The 25608-nt window shown below is 32.6% G+C and overlaps 2 protein-coding genes across 7 annotated transcripts in view; one reads left to right on the top strand and one right to left on the bottom strand.

Moving 5' to 3' along the window:
• The first annotated feature begins 874 nt into the window (after positions 1 to 874).
• Positions 875 to 17299, top strand: LOC123010113 (acetylcholine receptor subunit alpha-like). The gene is made up of 13 exons (XM_044406806.1): positions 875 to 973; positions 7545 to 7638; positions 11047 to 11186; positions 11237 to 11281; positions 11335 to 11444; positions 11499 to 11679; positions 13327 to 13442; positions 13512 to 13680; positions 13732 to 13868; positions 14389 to 14535; positions 14580 to 14723; positions 14769 to 15000; positions 15046 to 17299. The coding sequence occupies exons 2-13, from the start codon at positions 7590 to 7592 to the stop codon at positions 15241 to 15243; spliced, it is 1668 nt and encodes a 555-aa protein (XP_044262741.1). The 5' UTR covers positions 875 to 973; positions 7545 to 7589; the 3' UTR covers positions 15244 to 17299.
• A 620-nt stretch (positions 17300 to 17919) lies between these two features.
• Positions 17920 to 25608, bottom strand: part of LOC123009605 (putative methyltransferase NSUN7) — a 12942-nt gene continuing 5253 nt past the window's right edge. For 2 of the 6 annotated variants that reach the window (XM_044406028.1, XM_044406029.1), the window contains 8 exons: positions 22820 to 23082; positions 22707 to 22765; positions 21443 to 21735; positions 20724 to 21396; positions 18989 to 19249; positions 18828 to 18941; positions 18598 to 18771; positions 17920 to 18371 (listed from right to left, as the gene is read on the bottom strand). In XM_044406028.1, the coding sequence (XP_044261963.1) occupies positions 17961 to 18371; positions 18598 to 18771; positions 18828 to 18941; positions 18989 to 19249; positions 20724 to 21396; positions 21443 to 21735; positions 22707 to 22765; positions 22820 to 23082 (2248 nt within the window). In that variant the 3' untranslated portion in view covers positions 17920 to 17960. Of the gene's footprint in view, positions 18372 to 18594; positions 18942 to 18988; positions 19250 to 20723; positions 21397 to 21442; positions 21736 to 22706; positions 22766 to 22819; positions 23083 to 25608 lie in introns of those variants that run through there. The other 4 variants (XR_006413027.1, XM_044406031.1, XM_044406030.1 and 1 more) reach the window with 4 other exon arrangements.

The raw sequence follows: 25608 nt of genomic DNA, 5'->3' as shown, positions 1-25608 counted from the left end.
AGAGAGTTGGGGTGCTAAGTTGTAGCTTTTTGATTTTCAAAAGTCTCTAACTCGGCTTGTGGTCGCGATAATAATTTCAACTTTGAAATATACGTTATTAGAGCCCATCTTAACACTTCATTCAAATTTGATAAAGATAAGTCAAGTCAACAAAAGTTTAAAAAAAAAATTGTTAACACCATTTTGAATTTTTAAACCCTTGTAACTTGGCTCTCAACGAACCAAATTTTTTGAAATTTGGATTTTGCAGGTCATTGACCCAACTAAAGACTCCCTGAAAGTTTCATAAAGCCTCGTTGAAAATTTTTGGAAATAGAGAGTTGGGGTGCTAAGTTGTAGATTTTTGTTTTTGAAAAGTCGATAACTCGGCTTGTGGGCGTGATAAGTTCCCCAAATTTGGAATATACGTCGCTTGAACCCATATTAACCCTTTGTGAAACTTTGATTAAGACAGGTCGAGTCAAAAAAACTTCAAAAAATTTAGTTAGCACCATTTTGAGTTTTGTAATTTGGCTCCTAACTGTCCGAATTTTTTGGGATTTACACCTTGTAAGTTTCAGACCTAACTAAACACCCCCTGAAAGTTTTATTAAGCTAAATTGAGTTTTTTTGAAAATAGAGAGTTGTGGTGCTAAGTTGTAGCCTTTTCTTTTTCAAAAGTCGATAACTCTGCTTGTGGTCGTGCTAAGTGCCCCAAATTTGGAGTACACGTCACTTGAGCCCTGCAAAACCCCTTGTGAAAGTTTGATTAAGATAGGTCAAGTAGTGCTAGTTCTAGTAGTTCTAGTAGTTGGAGTGATTTTTCTCTCACGTGTGTACGCTTGCGTGGTGTGGGCGGCGTCGTCGTCCGGGTTGGAGTAGAGCTAGTGGGTGCCGTGCCTCAACCACAGACAGGTTCATCCGTGTTTGCAAAAGACGATCTGCTTTTCGATGCTATTTGAGAATTCTTTAAACGGATGTGAACGAGATTTTGGTGAGATTTCTCGACTTTTATGGGTTTTCATCAGGGTTTGCATGTGTGATCAGACGCGCTCGATCGATTGATGTGTTATTACTAGATGGAAATTGATGAAAAAATTCGAATAAAAAAATTTTGGAAATTTTTTAATGGGCGATAACCTGCGCTTAGCACCCCCAAATAAAAGTCGTTCAAATTTAATGGAATTTGTGGTAGAGGTTTAGGGTGGTCTAAGAAACACAAGTTCCAAATATGGGCCCATTATGTTGACCCAAAACCCAGTTAGAGTCATTAGAATTTTTCAAAATGGTGCTAAAAAATCAAAAATTCCGATTTTGTGGCTTTTATGTGGCTCCAAATTTGATCAAATTTACACCAATTGTGTATTTTCGTGTATTTTTTTTATATTCAAGAGTGAGCACTCTTAAAAAAACTGTAGTTTGTTTTTCAAAATTTTAGGACTAACGCTAACCCTGTTACTTTTTAATACTTTCTAATTTTCGTATTTTTATTGGTATGAAATTGAAATTTTCACCATTTATGTATTTTGACACGGGCTTTAAGAATCTGTAAACAGATTTTTGCCACAGACAATATTTTGGCCGTTATGGCCTTAAATGTTTTAAAAAAATTGCCAACTCAGGTCTAGCACTTAGCACCCTGTTCAATAACTCAAGTAGGCTTTGGAATATTGTGATAAAATTTTCAGGACTGGTTTATCTCCGGTTTAGGAACATTTGAGCCAAATTTCAAAAATTTGAGTTAGTTTGAAACTTCCCTAGAGTCTCCCAAATTTTCAAAATCGTCCAATTTTTTTTCAAAACTGTCTATGTTATTTATTTTTGAAGATATAGTAACGAAATTTGCAACAATAATGTGTTTTGGCTTGAGCTTTAATAATCTACAAACCAATTTTTGTTACACACAATATTTTGGCCGTTATGGCCTTAAATGTTGTCAAAAAAGTGCCAACTCAGGTCTAGCACTTAGCACCTTGTTTAATAACTCAAGTAGGCTGTAGAATATTGTGATGAAATTTTCAGGACTAGTTTATCTCCGATTTAGGAACATTTGAGCCAAATTTCAAAAACTTGGGTTAGTTTGAAACTTCCCTAGAGTCTCCCAAATTCTCAAAATGGTCCATTTTTTTTCAAAACTGTCTATTTTATTTATTTTTTAAGATATAGTAACGAAATTTGGAACATTAATGTGTTTTGGCCTGAAATTTAATAATCTGCAAACCAATTTTTGGTCCGGACAATATTTTGGCCCTTATGGCCTAAAATGACTTAAATTTTCTATAGCTGAAAATTCTCGTGACTGTACCATTCAAGAAATCACGCAGTTTGTGTTATAAATCGTATTGCATTTAAACACGACACCCATTCAAAAAATTGACCTAATTGTTTCACACGAGATGAAATTTTTTGCACACGATCTTTCACGAATGTTTTTTTTTTTTGATGAATTATCAGAGAAAAGAAGGGAAATATTGCTTGGAGTGTTTGTTCAGATTGTTTCCTTTTCCTTCCGTCACGGATTTTGAATTATGATCGATTTGTTTGGCTGACGGATTGTTTATGTTGCGGAAAGACCGCAAGAGATCGCTCTTATCACAAAGATGCATAAATAATGAGGAAACGGAAACGGGAAATTGAACTAGGAACAGTTGAATTAAAATGTAAAATTGAGAAAATTAAATTTTTAAGGGGTTTAAATAGAGTTTGAAATATTAAAAAAGGGTTAAAAGGGCCCCCAGACAACCTACAAGGACCAAATTTTAAATTTAGACGACTTAAAGCCCTCAAAATATTTTCTAGAAATTTTATTAAAATCGGACAAAGTTTTATAAAAGGGCTAAGTAAGGGGGTTAGCGTTAGACCTAAATTTTTCAAAAAATAAACCTAAACACCAAACTAAAATTGCAATAAGAGTTTTAACTTTTAATATTTACAAAACATATCAAATTACATGTTTGATGAAAATTTTGGCAAATTTTGAGTAACATTACGGACCCAAAGGTAAAAATTTTGAAAATATTTTAGCACCACTCTCTCTAATTCGGCTTGTGTTCGTGATAATTGTTTCAAATTTGAAATATACGTTATTTGAGCCTATCTTAACCTTTCGTGCAAGTTTTATTAGGACAAGTCAAGTCAAAAAAACTTAAAAAAAAATTTAGTTAGCATTGAAATTGAATTGAAATATTAAAAAGGGTTAAAAGAGCCCCCAGACGACCTACAAAGACCAAATTTTAAATTTAGACGACTTAAAGCCCTCTAAACATTTTCTAGACATTTTATTAAAATCGCACAAAGTTTTGTAAAAGGGCTAAGTAAGGGGGTTAGCGTTAGACCCAAATTTTTCAAAAAATAAACTTAAACACCAAACTAAAATTAACCCTTAATATTTACAAAACATATCAAATTACAAATTTAATGAAAGTTTTGCCAAATTTTGAGTAATATTTCAGTATCAAAACTCAAAATTTTGGAAATTTTTTAGCACCACTTTTACAAATTTGCTCTAATTTTGCTTTTGTGTACTGGAATTAATAAAATTTGACACAAAAAGATTGAATTGAACTGAAAATTTCTATTTGTTGGAAAAAAATCAAAAAAATTTTTTTTTGGAAAATTGAAAATATTTTCTCGGGTTTGTTGACAATCACCGGAACCGCTCATACGTCAAACTGCCCCTCAAACTCTTATCTCTACCTTTCAAGAAAATCAATACTTGGAAAAATTCGATTCGGTTTACAAAAACATCGTTGTTTGTCCCAAAATCAGAATAAATCAATTGTATTATTCCCAAGCCGCGAGGTGGGAGTTTAAAACTGGCAAAACAACGCTTTAATCAATCAATAGTAGGCCGTGACTTGTTCTTTGAGAGAGAAATTAATTCACGTTGCGAGAAAATCCAATAATTCAGTCATTTTCACAAAGAAAAAATTTTTTTTGAAAGTTTTTTAAATTTCGCGCCTAAATCTGTGCATTTTACAAGAGATTACTCCTCTACTCATTTATTTATAGTTTCTCATTACCATTCCTTCTAATAGTCTGTCTCAAGCCCCACAAATATTCATTAAAGATAACGAGGAAATATTTATGCGTTTCGAGTAAATCCCCGGAATTATATAAACATGATATGCGCCCCCATTAGCGTAGGCTGTGATTGATTCCAATTCTGGCCTTTTTGTACTAAAAAAACCGGTTTTGGGGCGTAATTACGATGGTAACGTGTTGACAAGGGATGCAATTTATGGTAGACCCGCACTTAACACCTGAAATAAATATTTCAGCGGTCAAATTTTCAGGACCTGTTTATGACGGCCCTGGTAGTGTGTGTTTCAAGTTTTATGCAATTACAGCTAGTAGAAAAGAAGTTACAGCGTTTTGAAAATTCCAAAAAAGTGCTAAAAAATCCAAAATTTCTTTATTGTGGCGTTAAAATGCCTTCAAATTTGGAGAAATTTGCATCAATCATGTAACTTGGTGTGTTTTAAGTAGTTCTTGAGTTGAAAGTCTCATTACAGTTTTCTGATTTTTTTTTCAAAATTTTGGGACTAGCGTTAACCCTATTACTTAGCTTTTTTCTTCAATGCCTTATAATTTTTTTATTTTTATTGATATTAGAATGAAATTTTGACCATGTATGCACTTTGACACGAGCTTTAAGAATCTGCAAATAGATTTTTAGTGCGGACAATATATTACTAGTTATGGCCCAAAATGCTTTTCAAAAAGTGCCAAGTTAGGTCTAGCACTTAGAACCCTGTTTAATAACTCAAATAAGCTTGCGAATATTGTGATGAAATTTTCAGGACGGGTTTATCTACGATCTAGGAACATTTGAGTGAAATTTGAAAAAGTTATGTCGGTTTGAAGCTTCCCTAGGGCTCTTTGAAGGTTTCAAAAGGGACTAAAACCGATTTTAACACTTAACACCTCGTTTAAATCGAGAAAGCCTTGAAATATTTAATTGAGACGCTTTATCACGTGCTTGGGGTGGAATTTGACTCAATTGTGTTTAGCAAAAATTTCCCTAGAGTCTCTAAAAAATCTCAAAAGGGTCCAAGTCGTTTTCAAAATTTTTTCAAAATTGTTTATTTTTTAAGATATAGAGACGAAAATTGCATCATTCAGGTGTTTTGACACGAGTTTTAAGAATCTGCAAACGAATTTTAGCTACGGATAAGATTTAAGCCGTTATGGCTCAAAACTCAAAAAAATTGACAAACACCCTTATTTTCAGCAAAATTTCATGAAAATTTCAGCTAACATTCAGTTTATACCCTCACTATGGCCACTTATAACCAACCAGAAGCCTTCTAAATATTTAACAAACTTTCTCCTTCCTCAAAACCCCATTATTCTCCCAAATTTCTCAATTCAGCGATAATGTTTCCCATAAACAAGGCTTGTATTGAAAAATTCAACCATTTGCGGTTGAATCCCTCTCTTGTAATTGTTACGAAAAAAATAAAATGCTTCCGAACATTAAAAAGTAACGTGAAGCACCTGCTCCGAAAGCGTTTTAACCACTTTGAGAGAAAGAAAACACATTCATAGTGTGCTCGGGAATGATAAAAGAAGAACGAGAGTATAGGTAGTAGTATCTTAGCAACGTTGAAGCCAATCGATGCATTACTTCTCCGCAAAAGCTGTTAGCTGGAAGTTTTAAACGTCAAGTGATAGTGGGAGATAACGAAATTACCAAAAAAGACTTTTCATTGGTGTTGTGATGTTTGTGTTTGAGTTGTTTCGCTGAGGATAGTCCTAGACACGAATAAAAGAAATATGAGGATGTTTACGTGAACTTGAGAAAGTTGCTTTAGAAGAAATTTGTTTATTTTTCATCTCCGAGCAAGTAAACAAATTTCATAAATAATCAATTAAATGTAAATCATATAGTTAGAGGAAAACACATTTTAAATTTTATTAAAATCGCGTGAAAAATAATAAAATTACAAAAGGACTAGTGTTGGACCCAAAATTAAAAAAAAAGAAAATGGCACAATAAGATTTTTAACGTCAGATTCATAAAAAGTACATAAAACTACATCACTGGTGCGAATTTGGCCGAATTTGGAACCAAATTAAAATCACAATAGCCAAATTTTTGAAAAATTTTAGCACCATTTTGGAACATTCATATAACTCTAATGGGCTCCCTAGTCGAGATAACTTTACAAAATTAGGAACACAGACTATTTTGAGTCCTCTAAACAAATCCTGAAAATTTCATTAAGTTACATCAAATAATTTTCGAAATTTCAGTCAGGGTGCTAAGTGTAGGTCTAGAACCTCTACTTTTTTACTTTTCAACTGTTTGTGTGATTGTTGTAAAACTCGGCATTTGGCATTTTCGTGTCTCAAGACGTTTATTTAAAGACAGAAAAATAACAAAATTACGAAAAGACCCAAAATTAAAAAAAAAAAAACAAAATAGCACAATAAGATTTTTAACTTCAGATTCATAAAATGTACATAAAACTACATAATTGGTGCAAATTTTGCCGAATTTGGAGCCAAATTAGAGTCACAATAGCCAAATTTCGGAAAAATTTTAGTACCATTTTGAAAAATTCATTTAGCTCTAACAAGCCCCCTAGTCGACATGACTTTACTTAATTTGGAACACAGGTTATTTTCAGTCCTCTGAACAAATCCTGAAAATTTCATTAAGTTACGTCAAATAATTTTCAAAATTTTAGTCAGGGGGCTAAGTGTAGGTCTAAAACCTCTACTTTGTTACTTTTCAACTTTTTATGTGATTGTTCTAAAACTCGGCATTTAGCATCTCCGTGTCTCCACACGTTTATTTAAAGACAGAAAAATAACAAAATTACGAAAAAACCCAAAATTTTGAAAAAAAAAACCCAAAATGGCACAATAAGATTTTTAACCTCAGATTCATAAAAAGCATATAAAACTACATAATTGGTGCAAATTTGGCCGAATTTTGATCCAAGTTAGAGTCACAATAGCCAAATTTTGGAAAATTTTAACCCCATTTTGAAAAATTCATATAGCTCTAACGGGCCCCCTAGTTGAGATAACTTTACTAAATTTGGAACACAGGTTATTTTGAGTCCTCTAAACAAATCCTGAAAATTTCATTAAGTTACCGCAAATAATTTTCAAAATTCTAGTCAGGGTGCTAAGTGTAGGTCTAAAACCTCTATTTTTTTACTTTTCAACTTTTTGTGTGATTGTTGTAAAACTCGGTATTTGGCATCTGCGGGTCTCCAGACGTTTAATTAAAGACAGAAAGCCCCCATTATGGCCCTTTTGCCCCAATTTAATAAAAACTTTGACCAACTCTTGCGTTTCTCCTCACAATTCCATTTCTCCTCAACAAAACAAACGCAAAAACAATTAATTAAAATATGTAATAAAGCATTGTCAGTTAATTAAAGCAATTCTCGTGGAAAGAAACGCGTCGTTTTTATTTTCTACCTGAGATATAAAAGCAGGCGAGTTTATGGCTCGATCTTGTGAAACGCTCCGACGGGATTTCAGCTGAAATATATAAAACGGTCATCGGTTACTGAAAGCTTCTTAATTAAGGATTTGTGTTTCAGGAAACTGAAAGGTCCACCATGTGGACATGACTCGCCCGTCGCAGGATGAAGAGCTTGGTGGGGATTATGTGGATAGTTTTAGTGCTCATATCAGGTGAGTTGAAATTTTCAGTTGAACGAATCGATTTTTCAGGACAATTTGAATCACTTGGCGCTTTAAACCGATCAAAAATGGGCTAAAACATGTTTTTTTTGCAAAATTGGTTATTTTAGACATTAAATTGGCTAACTTTTTTATTTTTATTGATATTGGAATGAAATTTTCACCATTTATGTATTTTGAGACGAGCTTTAAGAATCTGCAAACAGATTTTTGCTACAAACAATATTTTAGCAGTTATGGGCCTCAATTTCCCTAATTTCTCAATTTTTTCAGTCAATTTCTGATCCCTAGATAAGTCCACATCCATATCAAGTTTCGCAGTCAAGGTAACGAACTTCCGTTCACCGATACCCCAAACACTTCCGTCTTCGAAGATGCTTTTAACTACCCACAAACCCCCTCTTTACGACCCCAACTTAAATTAAAATCGATCGTGCAAACAACTCAAATTCAATATTTGGACAAAAAGTCCAAAAAAATGTGAACACACTGAATATTGAAACATTTTTTCAGCTGGTTTCAGTTTCAGAATCTGGCGCACGGACTAAAATCCGATTTCCTCCCAATTTCTTCACACAAATTGAATTGGAAATCAGTTTTTAGTATCGGTTTTCGGATTAGAGGCACGTTTCGCGTCAAACTTTGACACTTTGAGAGAATTATTGTCAAAATGTCAACAGTTTGCCAGCAAATCAAGCTCTTATTAAAGTTTTACGATAATTAGAGCACAAAGTTGCGCTTCGTTTAAGTTTCACTCGACTAAAGAGTGGGTCGATGTGAGGACGGTTTCAAGACAAATAACAAGAGAAAATTTCGTTTAAAGAGATAAAATAAAATAAAATAAAAACCTCTAATAGACAAGTGTAGTGAATTTCAACAAAATATTTGATAAAATGGGAAAAATTTTTTTTTTCAAAACTTTTAAGGCCTTAACGGCCAAAATATTGTCCGTAGCAAAAATTCGTTCGTAGATTCTTAAAACTCGTGTCAAAACACCTTAATGATGCAAATTTCGTCTCTATACCTCTAAAAATAAACAATTTTGAAAAAAATTGAAAACGACTTGGACCATTTTGAGATTTTTCAGAGAGTCTAGGAAAATTTTTGCTAAACACAATTGAGTCAAATTCAACCCCAAGCACGTAATAAAGCGTCTCAATTAAATATTTCAAGGCTTTCTTGATTTAAACGAGGTGTTAAGTGTTAAAATCGGTTTTAGTCCCTTTTGAGACATTCAAAGAGCCCTAAGGAAGCTTTAAACCGGCATAACTTTCTCAAATTTGACTCAAATGTTCCTAGATCGTAGATAAACCCGTCCTGAAAATTTCATCAGCATATTCGCAAGCCTACTTGAGTTATTAAACAGGGTGCTAAGTGCTAGACCTGACTTGGCACTTTTTGAAAACCATTTTGGGCCATAACTAGTAAAATATTGTCCGTAGTAAAAATCTATTTGCAGATTCTTAAAGCTCGTGTCCAAGTGCATACATGGTGAAAATGTCATTCTAATATCAATAAAAATAAAAAAATTATAAGGCATTGAAGAAAAAAGTTAAGTAATAGGGTTAACGCTAGTCCTAAAATTTTGAAAAAAAAATGAAAACTCTAATAGGAGTTTCAACTCAATAACTATTTAAAACACACCAAGTTACATGATTGGTGCAAATTTCGCCAAATTTGAAGCCATTTTAACGCCACAATGGCCAAATTTTGGATTTTTTAGCGCTTTTTAGAATTTTCAAAACGCTGTAACTTCTTTTCTACTAGCTGTAATTGCATGAAACTTGAAATACACACTACTAGGGCCGTCATAAACAAGTCCTGAAAATTTGACCGCTGAAATATTAATTTCAGGTGTTAAATGTGGGTCTACCATAAATTGCATCCCTTGTCAACACGTTACCATCGTAATTACGCCCCAAAACCAGTTTTTTTAGTACAAAAAGGTCAGAATTGGAATCAATCACAGCCTACGCTGTTGGGGGCGCACATCATGTTTATATAATTCCGGAGATTTACTCGAAACGCATAAATATTTCCTTGTTATCCTTAGTGAATATTTGTGAGGCTTGAGACAGACTATTAGAAGGAATGGTAATGAGAAAATTTTGTTTAAAGAAATTAAATAAAATAAAGTAAAAACCTCTAATAGGCAAGTGTAGTGAATTTTAACAAAATATTTGAAAAAAACGGAAAAAACAATTTTTTTTCAAAACTTTTAAGGCCTTAACGGCCAAAATATTGTCCGTAAAAAAATTTGTTTGCAGATTCTTAAAGCTCGTGTCAAAATACATAAGTGGTAAAAATTTCATTGTGATATCAAAAAAAATAAAATTTAGTCAATTTTTGGAGTCATGGCCCCGCCATAGCAACAAATCGTGTCTAAATTCCGATCAAGTAGACCAAAATGCATTCATTTCAAGTGTTTCATTATAATTTTTCAGAGCTTTCTTGACTTATTAGTCTGTCAAGTGCATAAATTAAGTTGAAATAGCGTAAAAATTGCCATTTTTGTTCTCCCAATCTCTCATTATTATTTAAATTACATCATATTCTCCATTTTAAAACAGCAAAAGTTCAGTTTACACGAACAAAGAGCACTTCGCTGGCAATTATTCTCAAAGGAATTGAATGATTCTTGAAAATTTACATTACGAAATGTGTTTTTAAAGTATTGAGTTTGGTATTTCCCTTTGGGACTCTTAAGGGCATTCCACTATAAAGTCCGTTTTGGTGCACGTATGCCCAATTGTAATTAATTTCGGGACGCGTGAGGCACATTACTTCCAATTAGAGTGATTTAACAGCAGAGAGGTTGCAATTCCTTCAAAGACGAGAGGGAATTCCTGCTAAACACCAGTTTGGTACTTTGCCTATTTTTTTTATATTCAACACACATATTATATTTTTTTGAAACATTCGGAAATCATTTGTTAGGCTTTTAGCAATGTTTTAGGCAAATTTTAATAACAGGAATTAGAAAAAAACTTGTTAAAAGCTTCAAAAAATCTCAAAATGGTCAAGTCATATTCAAATTTTTTTTTCAAAATTTACCAACTTTTTATTTTTATTGATATTGCTATCAAATTTACGGTATTAACGCAAATTAATTCCCGAATATGGAAGCAGATTTTTGTTAGGGACAACATTTTATCAGTTGTGGCTCTAATTTTTTTCAAAAAAGTGCTAAGTCAGGTCTAGGACTTAGCACCTTGTTTAATAACTCAAGTAGTCTTTGGAATATTTTAATGAAATTTTCAGGACGTACTTATCTACCACTTAAGAACATTTGTACCAAATTTCAAAAAGTTATGATGATTTGAAGTTGTCCTAGAGCTCGTCATCATCAATTTTTTCCAAAATTTTGTAATTTCATTGTATTTTTCTCAATTTTTTTAGGATGTTCCGGTAATCCAGACGCTAAACGGCTCTACGATGACCTTTTATCAAACTACAACAAACTGGTTCGGCCTGTGGTCAACGTTTCGGACGCACTCACTGTCAAAATCAAACTCAAATTATCCCAACTTATCGATGTTGTGAGTATTTTTGAAAATTTTTTCCAAAAATAGTCATTTTTGTTGTCTAGAACCTCAAGAACCAAATAATGACAACGAATCTGTGGGTAGAACAGGTGTGTATCTTTAAAATAAAAATCAAAAAAAATTTTCAAAAATTTTTTTTTAGTCATGGTACGACTATAAGCTCAAATGGGACCCCAAGGAGTACGGGGGCGTGGAGATGCTCCACGTGCCCTCCGACCACATCTGGCGTCCCGACATCGTCCTCTACAACAAGTGAGTTTTTTTGAAGTTTCTCTCCACTCAAAGTGTTAATGAAGTTGTTTTCAGTGCCGATGGTAACTTTGAGGTGACATTGGCCACCAAAGCCACCCTCAATTACACCGGAAGGGTGGAGTGGAAACCTCCGGCGATTTACAAGTCTTCCTGTGAGATAGACGTCGAGTATTTCCCCTTCGACGAACAAACGTGTGTCATGAAATTCGGATCGTGGACTTACGACGGCTTCCAGGTAATGAATTTTGGAAGCGCCAACTCCGGTGTGATGGATTGAAAGGGATTCCGGGGGGAAATTAATCAAACATTCGGAGAAACTCACCGGAAACACCACCAAAATGGTGCTTTTTTCAAAAATTTCTAATTTATTCGGACTTTAGACACGATTTGTTGCTACGGTGGGGCAATGACTCAGTCTTTCAAACTAACTTTTTTATTTTTATTGATATTAAAACCCAATTTTCACCATTTACGTATCTCGACACCAGCTTTACGAATCTGCAAACAGATTTTTTCTACAAGCAATATTTTAGCCCTTATGGCCTAAAATGTGTCTTGCACTTAGCACCCTAATAACACTAGTAGGCTTTGAAATTTTGTAATATTTTTTCTAGGGTGTGTTTATCTATATTTTTCGAGAGAAAATTAATCAAACATTCAGAGAAATTCATCGAAAACACCAAAAAAATGTTATTTTTTTCAAAAATTCCTAATTTATTCAAAGTTTAGACACTATTTGTTGCTATGGCGGGGCAATGACTCAGTCTTTCCAAAATATCTTTTTTATTTTTGTTGGTATTAGAACGCAATTCTCATTAATCAAACATTCGGAGAAATTCACGGGAAACAATACCAAAATAATCTTTTTTTCAAAAATTCCTAATTTATTTGGAGTTTAGACACTATTTGTTGCTACAGCGGGGCAATGAGTCAATTTTTCAAACTAACTTTTTTATTTTTATTGATATTAGAACGCAATTTTCACCATTTATGTATCTCGACACCAGCTTTACGAATCTGGAAACAGATGTTTGCTACGAGCAATATTTTGGCCCTTATGGCCCTAAATGTGTCCTGCACTTGGCACCCTAATAACTCTAGTAGGCTTTGGAATTTTGTAATATTTTTTCTAGGGTGTGTTTATCTATATTTTTCGAGAGAAAATTAATCAAACATTCAGAGAAATTCATCGAAAACACCAAAAAATGTTATTTTTTTCAAAAATTCCTAATTTATTCAAAGTTTAGACACTATTTGTTGCTATGGCGGGGCAATGACTCAGTCTTTCGAGCTAACTTTTTTATTTTTATTGATATTAAAACACAATTTTCACCATTTATGTATCTCGACACCAGCTTTACGAATCTGAAAACAGATTTTTGCTACGAGCAATATTTTAGCCCTTATGGCCATAAATGTGTCTTGCCCTTAGCACCCTAATAACTCTAGTAGGCTTTGGAATTTTGTTATAGTTTTTCTAGGGTGTGTTTATCTATATTTTTCGGGGGGAAATTAATCACACATTCGGAGAAATTCACCAGAAACACCACCAAAATGGTGTTTTCTTCAAAAATTCCTAATTTATTCAGAGTTTAGACACGATTTCTTGCTACGGCGGGGCAATGACTCAATTTTTCAAACAAACTTTTTTATTTTTATTGATATTAGAACGCAATTTTCACCATTTATGTATCTCGACACCAGCTTTACGAATCTACAAACAGATATTTTCTACAAGCAATATTTTAGCCCTTATGGCCTTAAATGTGTCTTGCACTTAGAACCCTAATAACACTAGTAGGCTTTGAAATTTTGTAATATTTTCTCTAGGGTGTGTTTATTTATATTTTTGTGATTGATTCATCAAAAAAAATTCCTCTAGGTTGATCTTCGTCACGTGGACGAGATGAAAGGCTCCAACATTGTCGATATTGGAATCGACTTGACCGAATTCTACACTTCGGTCGAATGGGACATTCTGGAGGTCCCCGCCGTCAGGTAAGTAAACTGGGAAAACTTGTCATTTAATCATTCGACCTTTCGGTGTAAATATTTCATGTGTTTCAGAAACGAGAAGTTTTATACATGTTGCGACGAGCCCTATCTCGATATCACATTCAACATCACGATGAGACGAAAAACTTTATTTTATACCGTCAATCTCATCATTCCCTGTATGGGTATTTCGTTTCTCACCGTTTTAGTGTTCTATCTGCCTTCCGATAGTGGTGAAAAAGTAAAAAAACGGGCTAGAGTCGTATTTTTTTTAATTTTTTTTTAATTTTAGGTAAGTTTGTCCATCTCCATTCTACTATCACTGACAGTGTTCTTCCTACTACTAGCCGAAATTATCCCACCGACGTCGTTGGTAGTCCCATTGTTGGGCAAATTTGTACTTTTTACCATGATTTTGGACACTTTCAGGTTTGTATAACCCATAAATCACTCATTCAATTTTCAAAATTGTATATGTCATTTATTCGACCATGTATTTTGCTGAAATTTGCCACAATTGTAGATTTCAGTACCCTCTTTCAGAATCTGAACTCATATTTAAACTACTGGTAATAGTCTAGGAGCTAGAGTCATAAATACAGTCTAAAGGTGATAAATTTGAGTCAAACATTTAGCACTCTCTTTGATAACTCTAGTAGGCTTTGGAATATCGTCATGAAACTTCAAGGACACGTTTAGCAACTATTTTGCAAGTATTGTTCCAAATTTGAATAAATTCTGTAAACTAGAAACTTCCCTAGGGCCTTTGAAAATTTCTCAATGATGACCAAAAATGGTTTAACACCGGCTCTAGCTCTCTAAATCAAGTTAGCCTTGAAGTTTCTTACTGAAACTTTGACCAAGGCTTGAGACAATATTTAGTGACTTTTTGGCCAAATTTGACGATTAAAATTTTGAAAAAATGGTCAAAAACCGTTGCAATTTCCAGCATATGCGTGACTGTGGTAGTCCTCAACGTCCACTTCCGTTCCCCCCAGACCCATACCATGGCCCCATGGGTGCGTCGTGTCTTCATCCACATCCTCCCCCGATTGCTGGTCATGCGTCGGCCCCATTACCAATTCGACCGGAAAAGGTACCATCGCCCATTACTCTTAACCCATTAACCCATCATTCCAGTATGACATCGAGTCATCGTGTGATGGTACGAACCTGCAATGGGTTAGAGCTCAGGGATCCTGGGATTTTCACCGATACGGAGGATTTGGTAGATGATCCCGGTTTTTTCCCGAGTGCCAGTTCCAGGGATGAGTTAACACCCAGGTTGGTATTTTTTAGCCCAACACGTGTCCCATGATGGGTTTTAAGGGAGTTGGAGGCCGGAGCGTTGAACGCGTGTCGAGTCCATGGTACTACTCCTCCTCCAGGGCTTGGGTTGCCTTTACCCACCGATCTGGGGACGGAATTAGGGGCTGGGCCCCTTGAGGATGCCCTTTGTCGGGAGGCCAACCCATGGTACTTGTGTCCGGAGGTGCACAAGGCCATTGATGGGGTTAGGTTTATCGCGGATCATACCAGACGCGAGGAGGATTCGACTAAGGTACTCATGGTACTGTTATGGGTTGGTTTTAAGGTTGGGTTTAAGGTCAAAGAAGACTGGAAGTATGTCGCAATGGTACTAGATCGACTTTTTCTTTGGATTTTCACACTTGCGGTACTTGTTGGTACCGCTGGGATTATTTTACAAGCTCCCACTTTGTATGATGATAGGAGACCCATCGATGTTAGACTTTCTGAGATTGCATCGACCACTGCTAAGCCCCATATTGCCAGTTCTTTATAAGGAATTGAATCTAGTAACAGGGCGTGGCTGGAAATTTAAGAACCGGGCACAAAAATTGGCATTCAGTGTCAAAAACAACCAAAAACAAACTTACAATATTGTCAAAAACAGCAATTTTTGCAAAAATACGAATACGCGCTAAATTGTCAAAAACTAGACTCAATAATGACAATTTTTGTTTCTGTTTGTCAAATATCACAGTTGAGTTGTCAAAAACGATAAAGAAAAAGACAAAAATTTACCATTTGGAAACAAGGAAAAACAATTCTCTTATCTTGAGTGATAAAAATTTGTCACAAATAACCGAAAACGTCACATACAAATCAGTGTCAAAAACAACTAAAGTTATATCAGATTGTCAAAAACATGTTATAGTCAAAAACTGGTTTTCATTAAAAATGACAAAAATCTTATAACATAGTCAAAGATTGTCAAAAACTTGGCTGAATAATAACAATGTTTCTTTTTAATTGTCAAATATCAGCGCTAACTTGTCAAAAACATAAAAGGAAAAAACAAAGAATCACAAGAAAATAACGATTCGCTCATCTCTTGTGACAAAGAAATGTCAGAAAAATTTAAGTAAAAACGTGCTTAATTGTGAAAAACTGTACCCAATAATGGGAATTTTTGTTTCTAATTGTCAAATATCAAAGTTGTGTTATCAAAAACATTAGAGAAAAAAGCAAAAATTAACGATTTAGAAGCAAAGAAAAACAATTCTCTTATCTTTTGTGATATTTGTCAACTGGAAACGTCAAATACAAAACAGTTTCTAAGTTTTTTTTTAAAAACAATATATTTGTTGTCAAACAAAAACATTAAAAAACATTACAGAAAAAGGCAAAAATTGTCAAAAACGTCAAAATACTAGAAAAAAGAATAAGTAAAACTGACAATTTACTTTAAGTTTCTTAATAACATTGTCAAATACATAGAATTATTGTCAAAAACATAGTAACATTGTCAAAAACAGAACAATCAAAAATTGTCAAAAACTATATTCAATAATGACAATTTTTGTTCCTGATTTTTAAATTCCAAAGTTGTGTTGTCAAAAACATTAGAGAAAAAAGCAAAAATTAACGATTTTAGAAGCAAAGAAAAACAATTCTCTTATCTTTTGTGATATTTCTCAACAAGAAACGTCAAATACAAAATAGTATTTAAGTTTATGTTAAAAACAATATATTTGTTGTCAAACACAAAAATTGTCAAAAACGTCATAATACAAGAACAAAGAATAAATAAAACTGACAATTTACTTTGTCAAATACTTAGAATTATTGTCAAAAACACTAGATTTACTTGTCAAAAACAGGATTCTGGTCCTTTATGGCAGCCACGCCACTGTCAGAGTTACAAACCGAACGAAATTAGGCTGTTTTAGGGGTCAACCAAAGTAGAATAAAAGAAGAAAAAAAAATTTAATGTGAGTTTTCGGACGGATGCTCAAATTTTCAACTGTCCAATAGACAAGGTTTAGTATTTTATGGCCGATAGGAATTGTACTTACCTCTAGTCATCTCCCATTTTCTCTATCACTTATAATTAGTAAATCGGACGGCAGAAATCCCTACATTACCTACCTTATTTACTCGTTATAAGACCGAAAGTGGGTGATTAGATTTGCCTTTTGCACGTTTTTTTATTAAGTTTAAAAAAAAAGTTCATTCTTCAAATTTTAATGATACCTAAACCGTGTTTTAAACGCTGCCGAATGATTATAAAGAAATTATATTAACGCATCGATATTTTAAAAAAATAAACTACCAAAAAAAAAACATGTAAACTATTATGTAAACAATTTCTATACATATTTATGCTGTAACTAACGATTTTAATAAATTAAATTTTTGATATAAAACTTCATTTTAATAAAAACAAACCTTAAATTTTTAGCGTTTTGGTGTCTAGGATTAACAATAAACCGTTCCCCAAATATCTAATCTCTAACTGTAGTAGACATTTTGTGTAACACCAAGTTTTATAGCCCCACAGGTATGTATATGTTCAATAAACAAGTTGTTGACTGCTCCCCTCTCTTTAAATTTACAGCAAACTGTCATTTTAGTAACTGTCACAACCATTTTAACAGTTACTGTGACAAATATCGTACTCATTGCAACAGTTTTTCAGTGTTAATGGTTACTATGACAATAATTGCCATTTTGATAACTGCCACAACCATTTTAACAGTTACTGTAACTACCATTATCGTAATAATTGTAACAATTTTTCACGGTTAACGGTTACTGTGACATTAACTGCCATTTTGACAAGTGTCACAACCATTTTGACAGTTACTGTGACAACTATTAGCTCGGTAACTGTAACAGATTTCCAGCGTTAACAACAAATGTCATTCTAGTAACTGTCATATAACTATTTTAACAGTTACTATAATAATCACTATCGTGGCAACTGTGACAACCGTTATTCAGTGTTATTGCTATAGTAACATATTTGTAACTGTCACAACCATTCGAACAGTTACTGTGACATACATTATCGTATTCACTGTAACAGTTTTTCAGCGTAAACGGTTATTATGACAATAACTGCCATTTTAGTAACTGTAACAACCATTTTAACAGTTACTATGACAACTGACAACTCTTTGATGAGTATTATTACGCCAACTATGATTTTAAAGGGAAAAATAAAACGCTCAAAAAACCAAATAAATGCTCATTTTATTTTTATTTTTTTTTAAATCACAGCGAACCAAACTTGACCATCGTGACTGGTAGTTGCATTTGTACTTTTTCGACTCGATTTTCTCTTGTTAGTTTCAATTTTGGAAAAATTGGAACTGCTGTTTGATCTTCTCCTCGACTTTTTGCAACAATTTCGTCGATTTTTCTACTTTTATTCGAGATGAAAGAATCTATGACGAGTTTTGTATCAATTTTACTGTTTTTTCTTAGTGGTGGTAGTAAAACTTTGTTTTTGACAAGATTTGAACGTAAAGCTATAAGATGTCGAGTAGTTTCTGACCACCATTGACGATAAATCGATGGTTTTTCTTTTACATCTTCATCAAGTTGGCAACGACAACAACGTTCAATATCACAATCTTTGGTGTGACGGAGGAAGGTGTGTGTGGGGGCGGCGATTCGGGCCACCTGGTGGCAAAAACAAACAAACACAAAAAGTGTCAAAAACGAAATCAAAATTGTCAGAAACAAACAGCAATTGTCAAAAACAAACTAAAATTGTCAAAAAAAAAAACAAAAAATTGGGGAAAGCAAAAATAAACAGTCAGAAACAAAAAAATTATCAAAAACAAACACAAAAATTGTCAAAAACAAACACAACTACATAATACCAAAAAATGTGTCAAAAACACACCTCGAGATCCTTGATCCTTCTCTTGCTCTTTGGGGGTTGTTTCACCTCCTTTTCTTGCTTTTTTCTACCGGTTTTTCCCCCTTTCGCTTTTGTACTCGACGAGGAAGTGCGTCCAAAAAGTCCCCGATTTTCGGCCATCTGTATCATATATTTATTATCCAATCTGATAACTTGCTACAAACCTAAATCTTAGTCGACTATTACATCAAATCACCTTCTAAAAAACAAACTTTTCGCTGAACCAACGCCAAAAAACACCCTTCTTTTACATAATTTATACAAGATGTGTCGCTCGGACACAAATGAGGTAGATTTGGAACGTCAAAAATATCCGTTTCTGGTACCTAAAATTTTTTGTTTTTGACAATTTGACATCAATTTCCAACTGTACCGGAATGTTTTCGAAGAGTTTTTCGTCGCTATCCATTGATAATTTGACACTTTCTGAAGTTTTTTGTTCGTTTTCGTCCAGTTTTTCACTATTGTTGTTTATTTCGAGGATTGGTTCAGGGTAGATTTGGACAACGAGTTTACCTTGAAGGGTTGCATGGTGTAATTTGGCGTTTTTGTTCACTTCTTTGACAGTTCTTTGGATCATTCCATCGTTTTCAGCGTCGATTCCCGAATGGGTTTCGTAAAGGACAAACTGAATCTAGAAAAGTGTCAAAAACAAAAAAGTATAAAACCGAAAAAGTTGTCAAAAACAGAAGTAAAAAACAGAAAAGTCAAAACATACGCGAGTGTCAAAAACAGAACACAAAGTAGTCATACATGTAATAAATCTATTTTAAAAAATAAAATCAATTAAATCTCGTTCTTAAAAAATGTCAAAAACAGAAAACAATATTTTTAAGTGACAGAGCAGAAATTAGTCAAAACTTATGTTTTGAAATTTGTACTAATGTTTCTGCTTAAATTGTCAAAACAACTAAAAATTGTAAAAAACAGAAACAATACACCAGGCAAATCAATCATTAATAGAAAAGTTTGACTAGTTTTGAAAAAATATAGACCAATAATCGACGTTAGGCCTACTAATTGTCAAAAACAACAAAAATTGTTAAAAACAGAAAAGTCAAAACATACGAGAGTTGTCACAAACAGAAATACAAAGTAGCCATATACCTATGTGATAAATTTACTTAAAAAATTGTATGTCAATAAAAATCAATCAAAAATCGTTTTCAAAAAATGTCAAAAACAAAAAACAATATTTTTTTAAAATTGTCAAAAACAAAAATTGACAGAAAGCAAAAATTAGGCAAAACTTATGATGTGAAATTTGTACTAATGCTTCTGCTTATATTGTCAAAATAAACAAAAATTGTCAAAAACAGAAACAATACACCAGGCAAATCGATCGATAATAAATAAGTGTGACTAGTTTTGAACAAAAGAGACCAATAATCAACGTTAATTGTCAAAAACAACAAAAATTGTCAAAAACAAAAGTAAAAACTGAAAGTTATTAAAAAATAACAAAACTTTAAAATTTATCAAAAACATAAAAGTCAAAACCTATAAGAGTTGTCAAAAACATAAATACAAAGTAGTCATATGTCATAAATTTATTTTAAAAAGTGTATCTCATTAAAAATCAATCAAAAATTGTTTTCAAAAAAGTCTAAAACAGAAAAGTTTTTTTTTTAAATTGTCAAAAACAAATAGTGACAAAGCAAAACTTATGAAAAAAAATGAAATTCGTACTGTTTCTGCTTAAATTAAATTAAAAAATAAACAAAAATTGTCAAGAACAGAAACAATACACCAGGCAAATCGATCATTAATAGAAAAGTTTCACTAGTTTTGAAAAAAATAAAGCAATAATGGACGTTAGGCCTAGTAAAAACAGAAAAGTAGAAAACCTTAAAAGTTGTCAAAAACAAAAGTAAAAAATTGCAAAAGTTATCAAAAACAGAAAAAACAACAAAACTGTAAAATTTGTCAAAAACAGAAAAGTCAAAACCTAAAAGAGTTGTTAATAACAGAAAACGGTTTTTTAAATTGTCAAAAACAGAAAGCAAAAATAATCAAAACTTATATTTTAAAATTCGTGCTAACGTTTCTGCTTAAATTGTCAAAATAACAAAAAATTGTCAAAAAGAAAAATTCAAAAATTGTCTAACCTGTGGTCTTGACATGGCAAACCTCAAAGTCTTCCTCTGCTCATCCAATATCCTAAACACTCTTTGCCTCCCCTCCTCACTCTCCTCCGCTTCTGTCAAAATCTCCAACATTGACAAATCCCCCCCTCTACTACAAACCAAATCAATTGGATCATTAACCGCACTATAACTATTTGGGGGCGTGGCAAATACAGCCACCACCTCTTCCATATAATTCGCATCAGGTGACACATCAATCAACCTATCAGCAAACACCGCCACATTCGTCATACCCAGCCTACTGAGATACGTTTCATATTCAAGTTTACGTCCACCAGCACTAAACGCCATCAATTTTTTAATTTTTTCATTTTGTGAAAGTATCGTTGCTAAGTAGGCCGTGGTTCTTGGGGAATTGACATGAGTTTGAATGACACTTCCAGCAAGTTCAAGGTCAGTCACGTGTTTATAAAATGTGGCGGGGCCAAGACAAAACGAACGATCTTGTACGACAAGTTTATGCGATTTGATTAGTCGACTACGAGCGAGGGCGGAGCGAAGGGAGGAGTGAAAAACAACAATATGCGGACAGTGCTTATCCCACGTGTAGGTGGTGGGGGTAAGTGGGCGTGTCGAGTCGACAGGAGTGAGGGAAAACTCGGATTCGATTTGTTGTTTCAACTCGAGGGTGTTTCTAGAAGAATAATAACCAATCAAGGAGTGATAATTTCACAACTCACTTGATTTTTTTAAGATTAATCCAGCAAGTGACCATGCCGCCGCCCCCAGTTTCGCCCCGTAGATGAGTCGGTAGTAAATCGCTGAGACTTAAAGCACTGTGTTTGATTCGTAGGCGTGCCACCGCCGCCGCCAATTTCGTTCGCCACTCCCATAACGCCGCCTCCACCTCCCACACGCCCACCTCTTTGAAGAGTTTCACGGCGAGGGAGGCCACCGCTATTTCACGTTTCTTGAAACCACGATGGTACAAGTCGTAGAAAAGGAGCCAAATGTGAGGTAGTTTCGTTTCCAACTAATGAGAGAAAAAAACAACGATGTGTTTCGTGCGAAATTATTAAAATTTCGTTTTGGAAAGTTATCAAACTAAATAAAGTCACGCGATTTCAAGCTATTTTTAACATGCAATAGAAAAAATTCGACAAAAAATTGAATTTGACAAAAATCAAAAATTGTCAAATTCATTAAAACCAAAAATTGTCAAATTTCAAAAGCCTAAAAACGTTAGAAAATAATAAAAGAAATGTTTAAAAAAACTTCAACACTGCGGTATTGTCAGAAACTTTCAAAAATTGTCACTTATCAAAACTAAAAATTGTCATATTGACAAAACTTTAACTCAATTTTCAAAAATGTTAACACATAATAAAAACTCGTTTCAAAATGTCTGAAACACAGCTGTTTTCTCAAAAACTTTCAAAAATTGTCAAAAACCTAAAATAAAAAACACAAACTTTCGAATGTGCAAAAGGTATTAAAAAGCAAAATTTTGACAAAATATAATATTCCAAACCGACCATAAAGATTAAAAAGTGAAAATATTCAAAATTGTCAGAAACAAACAAAGCAAAAACTAGTGAAAACTCTGATTTTATAAGTCACATAAACGTTTCATCTTAAATAATATAAATACAAATACATAACTAAAAAATTGTCAAAATCTTAAAAAATTGTCAAAAACAGAAAGTGAAGAAAAGTGAAACTGAAACAAAATCCAACGTTTTATGTGCAAATTATACTCAGAACTAAATAGAAATGTCAGGTTTAAGATCTAGGTTTAGACAATGCACAAAAAATGTGAAAAACAAAATCAAAAATTGTCAAAAAATTGTCAAAAACAAAATAGTAAAACTGAAACAAAATTCAATTTTTAAGTAAATTTAAGTAAATACACAAAATCGTAAAAACCACAATAAAAATTTGTCAAAACTGTACAAAATTGTCAAAAACAAAAACAGAGCAAAAATTGAAAAAATTGCTACCTACCTCGGGGTAAAAGTGGAAGAATGCGATATCATTCAAGGCCTGCGTAAGGACATTTTTATCTAAAAAAAAACACCCCATTTCTACGAGTAGTCAAAAAAATGTTCAAAAATTACGTCTAAAAACGTCGTAAATCAAAGTATACACTCTTCTCATCTCTTGTTCGTCGTCGAAAGTGGTCGGTGCTGGAGGCTGGGCTAGGATACACCCAGCTTTTGATATGTCTGAAACAGTCCACGTGATCGGTCCCGGCCCCGCCTCTCTCTTTCTTCTTTTTTCCGCGTTTCTGATTGGTGGAGAGCATTCGATTTGTTTCTTTTTCGGTTGGATGAGCCAATCGTGGAGTTTCGGCTCGCTGAGTTCTTGTTGAAGCCACATTCTGGAAGAGGAAATTTTGATGGGTGAGATGACATTGACAATGATGGGTTGGTTGGGTTGGTTGATTGGCAACGAGAAAAGTGTGGTGAACTTTGACCTATGAATTGGTAGTATTTGATTATGGGTTTTATTGATTTGTTTGGGACAATAACGTGCAGTTTTTGTGGTTATTGAGAATTTGGATGGGCTATTTTGGGATTTTAGATCGATTTGGTAAGTATGAATAGACAAAATAAATGAAAAAATGTCAAAAAAATAAAGAAAAAAATGGACTTTTATTTAATCACAATTTCTAGCTAAACAATTAAAAAATAAGTATGTCAAAAACAACATTCGTTTTATTGTCAAAAACATTCAAGTCAAAACAATTAATTTTAGTTAAACCGAGACATTCTTATTCTTTTCTTATAATTTTAAAGGTTATTAAGACAAATCTAAATTTAAAAATTGTCAAAATTGACAAAATCTAATCAAATATCGTCAATAATAACAATTTTCCTTTTTTCCTTTTTATAATGTTTTTGACAATAGTTTTCAAGTTTTTCGTAAACTATTAAACTTCTTGTGTTGTTTTAGTTAATATTTTTGTGAATTTTTTAAAAAAGTGTCAGAAACAGTTTGGCAATTTTCAAAAATTAGTTTCAAATCAAATTTAGAAATGTGTTGAAAACAGGGTAAAAAAAATTATGTCTTTACGGTATGGAAAAACATAAAATTGTCAAAGATTTTGTAAATTCTATGTCAAAAACAGGTAAGATTTCAAACACAAAAATGTGTCAGAAACAGTTGTCAAAATCGTGTCAAAAACACACCACAAAATGATTCTTTAGGATTGTTTTACCTTCTTCTTTTGCAAAATAAATAAATTAAAATTTAAGTCTATAAAATAAGAAAAAAAAACGATTGTGAACCAAACATTGTCAAAAACGTACTTTTCTCTTCTGATGTTTTTGACGATAATTTAGTCACAAATCAAGTTATTTTAAAAACTATTGAAGTTCTTGTAAGAACTTATATAAAATTTTTATGTATTTTTACGAAAAGTTGTCAAAAACAAACTGACAATTTCCGAATTTTCAAAAACAGAGCAGAGAAAAGTTTCAAATCAAGTTCAAAAAATTTTTAAAACAAAGAAGAAGAAGGAAAAACATTTAAAACTCAAAAGTAAAGAAAAAAATTATCAAAAAAGTCAATACAAAAACTGTCAAATTTCACATGGCCTAAATCAAATATGTACAAAATGTGATTGTTTTAAACCGCGAAAAACCAACCGTTTTCAAACACACGTAATTTTGTTCAAAAATTTTAATGTTTTTGACAATAATTTAGTCAAAATCATGTTTTTTGTAAACCAACAAGGCTAATATTAAAAATTATCAAAAACCGAGAAAAGTTGCAAATTAAATTCAAAAATGTGTTGAAAACAGTAAAAATAAATTAAAATTTAAGTCTATAAAATCAGAAAAAAAAGTTTTAAAAACCGATTCTAAACCAAACATTCTCAAAAACGTACTTTTGTTGTCAATTTTTTCTCTTGTGATGTTTTTAACAATAATTTAGTTACAAATCAAGTTATTTTGAAAATTATAGAAGTTCTTGGATGAACTTATAGGAAATTTCTATGTATTTTTACGAAAAGTTGTCAAAAACAAACTAACAATTTCCGAATTTTCAAAAATAGAGCAGAGAAAAGTTTCAAATCAAGTTCAAAAAAATTTTAAAACAAAAAAGAAGTAGAAAAAACATTTAAAACTCAAAAGTGAAGAAAAAAATTAGCAAAAAAGTCAATACAAAAACTGTCAAATTTCACATGGCCTAAATCAAATATGTAAAAAATGTGATTGTTTTAAACCGCTAAAAAACAATAATTTAGTCACAAATCAAGTTATTTTGAAAACTATTGAAGTTCTTGTATGAGCTTACATGAAATTTTTATGTATTTTTACGAAGTTGTCAAAAACAAACTAACAATTTCAGGATTTTCAAAAACAAAAACAGAAAAAAGTTTCAAATCAATAAAAAAAATTAAAACAAAAAGTAAAGAAAAAAATTATCAAAAAAACCAATACAAAAACTGTCAAATTTCACATAGCCTAAATCAAATACAAACATTGTCAAAAAACCTAATTTAATTCAAAAATTGTCACAATTTTGATGATGTTTGTGACAATAATTTAGTCAAAATCATCTTTTTTGTAAACCAAGAAAGTTAATATCAAAAATTATCAAAAACCGATAAAAGTTTCAAATTAAATTCAAAAATGTCAATGAAAAAATTTGCAAATTTGCTTATTTTTGAGTCAAAATTGTCAAAATTTTGTGTTGTTGACTATAGAAATAAATAAAAAATGCTCTTTAATAAACAAAAATAGAACAAAAGTAATAAAAACGTCAAAAAAAATAAAAAATTTCAGCGATTTCTCCTAAAATAAATAACAAACTCGCTTCACAATAAAAATAAAGGAAAAATAAAACCAACTTTCGTGGTACGAAACCATTTATTCAAGCAATTTCACAAAAATAAAAA

This window comes from Tribolium madens, unplaced genomic scaffold, assembly GCF_015345945.1.
Source record: "Tribolium madens isolate multiple individuals breed KSU strain unplaced genomic scaffold, Tmad_KSU_1.1 Scaffold_7;HRSCAF=85;Tcas5.2_LG10, whole genome shotgun sequence".
Taxonomy (NCBI): Eukaryota; Metazoa; Arthropoda; class Insecta; order Coleoptera; family Tenebrionidae; genus Tribolium; species Tribolium madens.
The sequence above is the reverse complement of the archived record's forward strand: the minus strand, read 5'-3'. Positions and strand labels throughout refer to the sequence as shown.